Source organism: Microchirus variegatus, assembly GCF_963457635.1.
Source record: "Microchirus variegatus genome assembly, chromosome: 19".
Lineage (NCBI taxonomy): Eukaryota > Metazoa > Chordata > Actinopteri > Pleuronectiformes > Soleidae > Microchirus > Microchirus variegatus.
The window spans coordinates 12,663,999-12,673,291 of record NC_139820.1 but is presented as its reverse complement, the minus strand read 5'-3'; the positions used below and the strand labels follow the sequence as shown (position 1 = coordinate 12,673,291).

At 39.7% G+C, this 9,293-nt stretch overlaps 1 protein-coding gene across 1 annotated transcript; it reads right to left on the bottom strand.

The window, feature by feature from the left end:
- Positions 1 to 1,182: 1,182 nt before the first annotated feature.
- Positions 1,183 to 8,284, bottom strand: LOC310940745 (putative G-protein coupled receptor 139; the record flags this gene model as incomplete). Its single annotated transcript, XM_083905741.1, is given in 3 exon segments — positions 1,183 to 2,192; positions 8,165 to 8,252; positions 8,255 to 8,284. Coding segments are annotated over 3 exon segments (1,128 nt in total).
- Between the last annotated feature and the right edge of the window lie 1,009 nt (positions 8,285 to 9,293).

Here is a 9,293-nt window from a genome sequence, read left to right as displayed (position 1 = left end):
AATAGTCAAAGCTGCATATTCCAAATTCCAAGTTTTTGTCAAGTCATCTGAGCCAGTCTTGACAATTGTCAGGATGTCTTCACACGTGGCTGATGGCATATTTAAATATATCTGATTTTTAGGATGTCTTGGCTGATTAAAAGGTATTTCGACAGTTAGCTTTTAAAGGGGTCATATCAGTATGACTTGGTGCTGGTAAAAGATCTGTATTTCTAGTGTGCTTTTCTCGACTTTGATGACCACTCAAAGCTGCTTTACAATACAGTTTAGCCATTCACATTATGCGGCTGGGTGGGAAAAACATTGCTTAGTAATGCCACTAGATGTCACTTTCCCACTGTGGTAATCCCCTGATGGTGCAAGGAATCTTGGGTAATGCTCTCATGAGAGACTTGGAAAAGAAACATCATTTATTTGTACTTATGTACACATGTGGCTGTTTTCAATTTTTTTTTTTTTTTTTGTTATTTGCTGCACATATATTACATACACATATTCCAAATTGAACACAGTTTTATTAGTGATATAATGACTGTTAACACTTGAAAATGAACTCCCTCCTTTTGGTTATAGCTTTAGAACCTCAATTCTCACTGCAAGGAGAACATTATACAGCATTAAATTGTGTCCATCATTGAAACAATGACACTGAGGTGCTTACACTTCTACTTCAGTTTTATTTGTATATGTTTAAAATAACACATCCATGGGGCAGCTGTAGCCTAGTGGTTAGGGCTTCCAGGCAGGCAGCTCACTGCTCCGGGTTAGTTTGTACTTCACCTCACTGTGTGCTGTGTGTGTTCATTAATTCACGGTTGCAGTAATTGGAATTTCCCCATTGTGGGACTAATAAGGGAATCTTAAAAAAAACAAAAAAAAAAACAATTATGAACAAGACCCCAAGATACTCCGGCACGGAGTGGGCATTCCATCCTTGTCTGAAATAGTGAGATGATTTAACAACAGCAATTGTAATGTCATTGCTTTTTTTGTGTCATCTTATCAGTGAGCAGAGTTTTGCTCAGTTATCATGAACATGGTTTGGCCAGTACTTACATCGTACTTACATCAGATGTGTATGTGTGAATGGGTGGATTCGTGCCTACATTGAAGTAACAAAACACAGCAATGATAAGAAGATGAAGGTGAGAAAAGTTCTATCCAATACTCTAATAACAATTTCTACTCTGTATGTTTGATATTGGTAAGCACCACAGTCACAGGTTTGCTGGTTGGCAAGGCCTTGTGATCCACAACTGAGAATACTTTCATGGTGGTGTGTGTTAGAACAGAGCCCAGCAGACGTGCCTTGTCCTTACAAGTCACCACCTGGACCAGCTCCCTTCTGAAGCGCTGGCTGACCATGCAGTAGAGCAGGAAGTTGGTGGTGGAGTTCAGGTTCTGCAGCATGTTGGCCAGGTCTCCGGCTGTGTTGATCGGAATTCTATAGTCATTCCTGTTGAAGCTGGAGTAGTTGTACTTGGTTCTTAGGATGGAGTAGGTAACAAAGCGAGGAAGGCTGAGAACGACAAATGCCACAGAGACGGTACCTAGCAACAGGATGGTCCTCCTCAACATGCCCCTGATACACCTCCCCTGCATGATGCGGCACTCGTCCTTAGTGAAGAGGTTGCTTGCACGGCAGAGATGGTATCCAATGAGGTAGTTGAAGATGATGACCAAGACGATGGGAACTCCCCCTGAGAGGAACATGGTTATCCAAACAATTATAGTTGCGTAGACCTCGCCACGGTAATGACACCGGGGCAGTGTCACAATTTCCCCATTCACAGTGACATTGACATCTGAGACAATATTGATCCAGCCCAGTGGCACAGAGACCAGATGGGACACCAGGACAATAGCCACACAAGTCAGTTTCGTGACCCAGGCCTGGGAGAAGTACTGCTTGGCTGCTGTGCTGCGAAGAACGAGGTAACGCTCAATGGTGAAAGTCACCACGATCCAGGAGGAACTGTACAGTGATCCATGTTGCAGGAATCCCAGGATGCCACACCAAGGATGGGAATGCCAGAAGGGCTGTAGCAGCCAGAAGGTGAGGGTGAGGTCAATGAGGATCACCCACACTACATAGAGGGAATCCACAATGGCCAGACAGCTCAGGTAAATGCAAGCTGTGTCGGACATCCCACATTTACGGAAGCAGATCATGTAGAATGTGAAGAGGTTAGCTGGAAGGGAAAGACAGAAAAGATGAATTCACATGATTTTACACCGCTTGTAAATCAAAACTAAACTTGACACAGCAAGTGATCTGTCTCATTGTCTCATCATTGTTCTCTCAGTTTGAAATTTTCCTCGAGGAAAGACAAACTAAAGCCCGTTTTTGCCAACCTACATTCACATCTGTCTTTGTTTTTATGAGTCCTTTAAATTGTTTTTTTATATGGAACCAAAGGGAAATGTCTACATGACCTAACCTTGCCTAACCTCGAGTGATAACCTTTTGGCCACTTGGTGGCAGCAGGAGCAAAAAATGCATCTGTCACAGTCTCACCAGTTGCTGTGGTCCAATATATAATTTTAAAAAATAAATGAAAAACTTATTTGTAATCCACTCCACCCACCAGCTAAATAAATCTCTGTGTGTGTTTTTGCATTGGACAGGAGGTTCTCAAATGCTTTTATATTATGAGTAAGCAGCAGTTTGTTGCAGCATGAACAAGGTTTGTATGAGAAACAGGTGATTTAGGTTAAGACTATTGTAGAGACCAGAGATGGCCAACAACTTCTGCCAGTCAATCAGCTTTCACACAGGCATCCACAGCCGTGACATGAAACAATCTCTTCATCTCTGAAATAGTCACTTTTTTGGCAAATATATCCAACTCTATTCCTTTTTAAAAGGTTTCTCTGCAGTGAAGGCAATGCCAGAATATCAATCTGACCTGTATTCAGAGTAATTGTAGGCGCAACCAATAGGACATCCTAGTGTATGTGCAGAAATCCATCTCTCTTTCTCCAATCACCTAACGTATATAATAACTTTTTATGAATACCACATCTATAGTGCGTTATGAGCGCATTCATAGTGAATTATAATGCTCATAAATCATAATGCATTAAGACTACGCTCATAAACACACATAATGCTTTATGATGCACTATATCTACAGTTATGAATAACTATAAATTGTGCTTATAATGACTTATAAATCCAATTAATGACTACAGACCTGTTGCCCTGACCACCTGGCCCTCCACTACATCCTCGGGCACCTTGATTCTCCAGGAACCTATACGCCAGGGTCCTGTTTGTGGATTTTAGGTATGCTTTTAATTCAGTAATTCCAGGCCTACTGCAGGACAAACTCTACCATCTGAACGTGCCTGACTCCACCTGCAGATGGATTACAGATTTTCTGTCTGACAGGAGGCACCCCTCAAGGCTACGTTCTTTCCCCTCTGCTCTTCTCCCTGTACACCAACGGCTTGACCTGCAGACACCACTCTGTCAAGCTCCTTAGGTTTGCAGATGACACCACCCTTATTGGTCTGATCTCCGAGGGAGATGAGACTGCCTACAGGTGGGAGATCAACCAACTTGAGGTGTGGTGTTACAACAGCAACCTGAAGCTCAACGCTGCTCAAACAGTGGAGATGATCATGGACTTCAGGAAGAACGCAGCCCCGCCCGTCCCCATCACCCTCCCTGACTCTGCAGTCACTGCAGAGTCTTTCCGTTTCCTGGGGACCATCATCACCCAGGACCTCACGTGGGAGCTGAACATCAGTTCCCTCACCAAAAGGGCCCAGCAGAGGATGTACTTCCTGCAGCAGCTGAAGAAATTCAGCCTGCCAAAGAAGATGATGGTGCAATTTTACACCTCGATCATCGAGTTCATCCTCACCTCCTTCATCACAGTCTGCTACACTGCTACTACTGCTAAGGATATAGGCAGGCTGCAGCCCATCATCCGCTCTGCCAAAAAGGTGATTGGCTGCAATCTCCCCTTCCTGCAAGTCCTGCATGCCTCCCAGACCTGGAGGCGGGCGGGAAAGATTGTAGCTGATCCCTCTCACCCTGGAGAGTGGGTGAGAGAAACGAGATGAGTGTGTGTGTGTGTGTTCTTGTGTTTAGGCAATAATATTCTCTTGCAAATTATCATGAATAAGTTTATTATTTAAACAATTCAAAGCTTTACATCATATCTAGTCAAATCGCTACAAATACAGTTCATTCTGGTAAGCTACATTAAATCAGCTAACATCAATGTTTACATTAGTGTGCGCCAGTTGCTAATGGTCACGCTCAGATGCTGAGCGGAGGTTCCAATTAACAACATGTTGATGTGTATCTGCGCTATTACCTCGTTTATGAAGCCGAACAAAAATAGTTCAGCCACTGCTGAGAACGCTGGGTTTTATTGTATTCTCGTGCTCTGCAAGCGGTCTGAAAAAGCCTGGAATTGTTACATAACGATCACTTCTCCTGGACAGCAGATCGTCCTGCTCCGGGCACTAGTCCGGGTACATCCGGGCGGTACACTGAATCACAGAAGAAGAAGAATGTCCGTTCTGGAGGTGTTTCAGTGTCTTCTGACTCTAGGTCTGACTCCTGGTCTAAGTCGTCAAAGGGACTGCGGCGGGGAGTCGTGAAGAAGCTATTTTTAAACATTGTTAAAACAATGTTTTGATTAATGAGGAGCAGTGCATCCACTGTTCCAGAGGGGGGAGCTGCACTCCTGAGAGCTGATGTGCTCATTACGTCACTTTCAGGTATTGGTACAATCACAAGACTGTTGAGAAAACTCTCGTTGGCTGGCCAATCACAACACAGTTCTGTCAACTGGGGTGAGATTCCAGTCTGAAACGACGAAAGCTTCCGTGAGGAGAGATTTCTAGCGGCTCGTTAGCAGCAACGAGCAGGTTTTTGACCATAAAAACAAGTTATTGTATGTAAGTAGACCTCCATAACTCACATATATGTGTGATAGGACACACTATGGGAGCTTTAAGCATGAAATGGTCCCACACTTTGGATATTTTGTGCCTTTTATTGGCTGTTTCATCCATCGCATCGTGTGGAACAATGATCCCTGCGCTGAACAGGTCGCATAACACGCAAGATAGGAATTAAACGAATACATGAGACAGAGTTTTTGCCTAGAGGAATTTTTGTCATCGAATTACTTGAGTAATCATTGCAGCCCAACTCTACACACATATTTTGAATACAAAATGTAGATTTTTTTTTGTAGATGTCAAGATTTGGACCTGAATCAATCAATAACACTACTAAATACCTGGAAAACACAATTTTTCAAGCTATATTTTACAAACAGTTCTGTTAATTTCACTGTTAACAGTTCTACCAACTTAAAAGTTAATTTTGTAGGATTTAGTTGCATATCATTGTGTGTTAGCCCGGCTTACTCGTACGGCTCTTTCAGTTGTCTGGCACAACAACACCTTCCACAATGTTATACTTTTAACTTATTATCTGTAGTTTTGTATTTTTGTAAGGCGACCTTGAGTGTCCAGAAAGGTGCCAACAAATAAAATGTATTATTCTTTATTATTATCTATTGGTGAGACTTGCTATACAAAGGAAATAGCATTGTGTGCTGCCATGGCAAGACTTAATGAAGGAAGGGTATGTGTTATTATGAAAAGAGATTCATATTTATCCTTAGTAGAAGCGGATGAAGGTTTATTTTTAGGGTGCCGTTTCCATGGGCCACATGTTTGCACTTCAGAACTAACTCAAGTGTCAAAGTTAAAGAAAATAATCTAGAGAAAAAATAAACTAGAGAAAATGGATTTTGACTTTTTCTTACTTACTTCATACAAATCTTAATGTAATTCTCTATATTTTGCTATCTGACATAATGACTTATGATGCAGCATATATTCTTTTAAATGCATGCACATGTGTTACACTTTACTTACACTAACAATGAAACATTATGATGTGGTATGCTGCATTATAGATGTATCCATATGAACTTCACATTGATAACGTATGATTCTTCTTGGAATATTATAGCATCCTATGAGTACTTATAATAGTTGATTGTTGAGGTGTGTGTATAGAGGGGTATGAGTAGTCATAATGTATTATAAGCCCCATCAGTCAGCCTGTAGTTTATAACCAGTCAAGAGCACTCATAAGACCCTTGGATTTATACGTTTAAGCATGATTTATAGTTATTCATAACTGTTGATATAGTGCATCATAAAGCATTATGTGTGTTTATGAGTGTATTCATAATGCATTATTCACTATGAATGTGCTCATAATGCACTATAGATGTGGTATTCATAGAAAGTGTTACCAAATATTTTTATCGTGTATGCCAATGTATGTACCAATAACAACAAAAATACTGTCCACTGTGCGTTTAAGGAAGGGGAGCAACATTTATTTATTGCACACATTTAATAATTCAATTGTTCTAATTAATGAAATCCATGTACGTTTAACACATGTAACAGACAGACATATAGACAAAATAGAGTGAGTGGTCAAATACAAGGTCAGTCATGATGGTTAAGGTTAGGGTAAGGAGCTAGTGAATGTGTTTGACGTGTCCTCACTAAGATATAAAAAGTGTATGTATGTGTGTGGACATGCACATGTTAATGTCTATTTTCATACTAAATACACTATATATTTTTACATAGTTTTCTGATAGATTAGCACTTACAAAAAAAATTAATAATAATAAAAAACAGATTGTTCATTCTGAGGGTTTTAAAGGCAAAATTGTTTCTCAGATTTTTATCAGGTCCTTGTTTTTTATGTCCTTGCAATTCCTAATATATACTTATATTACCTGTAAGTAACTAATAAAACGTTACTGGCCTGAATGTACTCATCTGATCTACCTGACAAAAGCAGTTCGAAATGATTCTCAGTTATAGCTCAGTGTTAGAGCAAGTTATCTTTTAACTTGAAGGTTGTGGGCTCTATTCCTGGCTCTGCTATAGTCTACATGCTAGTGATGGGAATTCTGGCTCTTTTTAGAGAACCGGCTCTTTCGGCTCGGCTCACTAAAAAGAACCGGCTCTTTCGGCTCCCAAACGGCTCTTCAGGTTGTTTTATTGCTTTCATTAATTTATCAACAACAATATAAAATTATGCACAAAATTAATTACTAAGTAAAAAAACTTGCTTTTTATTCATATATATGTTATATATGATATATGTGTTTATTATATAAATATGCTTTTATTCATACACTCCACAGAAAATGTAAAAAACAACTATTTACAATTCAACTTTTAACTATTTCAATTTTCAACTTTTTCCTTTTAAACAAATTTAAAGTGAAACAACACAAAACACTGCAAACCACAACATAATAAAATATAGATTAAAATATGCAAAAGAAAAAGAAAAAAAATGAACACCCAGATCTTTAATTAAGGTCGAGGTTGGCATTAAGAAATACCAAGTGCCTCAGCTGTGCAGGTTGTTTGTTGAGCTGGCTCTGTAGGATATTCTTTTCTTGCAGACTCTACACTCTGCCACTGTGTTGTCAGCAAAATTGAAATGGTTCCAGATTTAGCTTCTTTTCCTGGTGTCACTCATTTTCTTACTATGGTAAAGGTATCTACTATACCTTTTGTAATGTGTCGATGTTATCTCTTCTTTCTCCCTCCTGCTCTGTTCGTGTGTTACTGCTGCGAGTGTAACTACCGCCCCTCCCCCCGCTGCTCAGCGCAAACACAAGGCACACACGCATATTGACCAATCACGTGCGGTGCGAAGAGAAAAAAAAGTGAGAGAGAGAGAGAGAGAGAGAGAGAGATAGAGAGAGAGAGAGAGAGTGACAAAAAACAAAAAAAAAAACAAAAAAAAAACACGGCTCCCAAGAAAGAGCCGGCTCCCGTCGTTCACTTCAAAGAGCCGGCTCTAAGAGCCGTTTCATTCGCGACCGACCCATCACTACTACATGCTGATGTGTCATTGGACACTTAACCCCACATTGCTGCTGCCATTATGTGAATGAGTATGAAAGATGAGTGATAGAAAATCCACTGTAGTATACAGAAGCTTTGTTTGGCCATCAAGACTAGAAAAGCAATGTATAAATACAAACCTTGTTAATTGCCATTCTTTCTTCATTTCAATAACAATCTTCCCAATAAAATTGGTGGAGCAGCAAATGACTGTATATGATGACAAGCTACAAACCTGGAATTCCCATGATGCACAGCAAAGGGTAATAGATCTTCTGAACAGTGACAAAGATGGCTCCCTCCATTTCACCACCAGGGAACTGTTAACACATGCTAATACCTGCAATAAAGCCATTAGATAGATGTAGGGAGTGAGAGGAGTATGGTGGACAAACATGAGAGGTTTTTATTATACCATGATGTGATTCTACATTTGATATGTGAAATATAAATATCACATGTAAAGTGGAGGAATAATAGGTTTAAAAAATACTTAAAAATGGGTTTAAAAGGTTTGAGTAAAAGTTAAGTGATTCATGCAGGATGAAAATTGATCTGTGTGCTTCAGGTTGGTCTGAAGAAGCAGCGAAGGTTTCTGTAAAAAATGTTTTTGTATCTCAAACTGCCTGGAAATCAATGTCTAGTATTGTATATTAACAGCACATACATATCCCTGGTGATCACACTTACAACTGTCTATTTTTTAAGAGCGATTTAAATTTTAACACGGAAGAGCCTTTTACAAAAGGTAAGGAAAGCTGTGTTCACAAATAATCAGGTCCAACAAAAGAACCTTCATCTTCGTGAAAATATCATGATTAAATGAATTACATGAAATATGTACTTGCTGTGTATAGATCCTCCTTGATTTCCTCCTTATAGCAGTGAAAGTATCACACAAAATGTCTTTGTTCACAGAGGTTCATGTCAGCTGGAAAATAGAGTGTGTGTGATATAGTGATGTTTGACACTGCCTCTGCTGCTTCCTGCTATAAATCCTCCAAACGGAGGGAGTCACATCACGTGAGATAAAGTACATATGGTGACGTGATGTATCTGATAAATGACAAATTAAAAGGAATTTTAACGTGAAACAAGCATCTAGCTCATCAGATTGTCTTCTGTATTTTTGAAAATTTAGCTGAAGTTACAAATGATTAGAGAAGTGTTTTCGACTAGAAACAAATAGATAAATATAAATCCAGCTCCTGGCAAGTCAACTATCACCTTATTGATCTGATAATAAATCATTTCCTGAGGACACATACTGGTGTTTCTTTTTCCACTGGACAACTGCAACTAAAATGATGGCACGGCAAGAAAGAAAGAAAAAAGAGATGTACATAGAGAGAGTGTACACATTT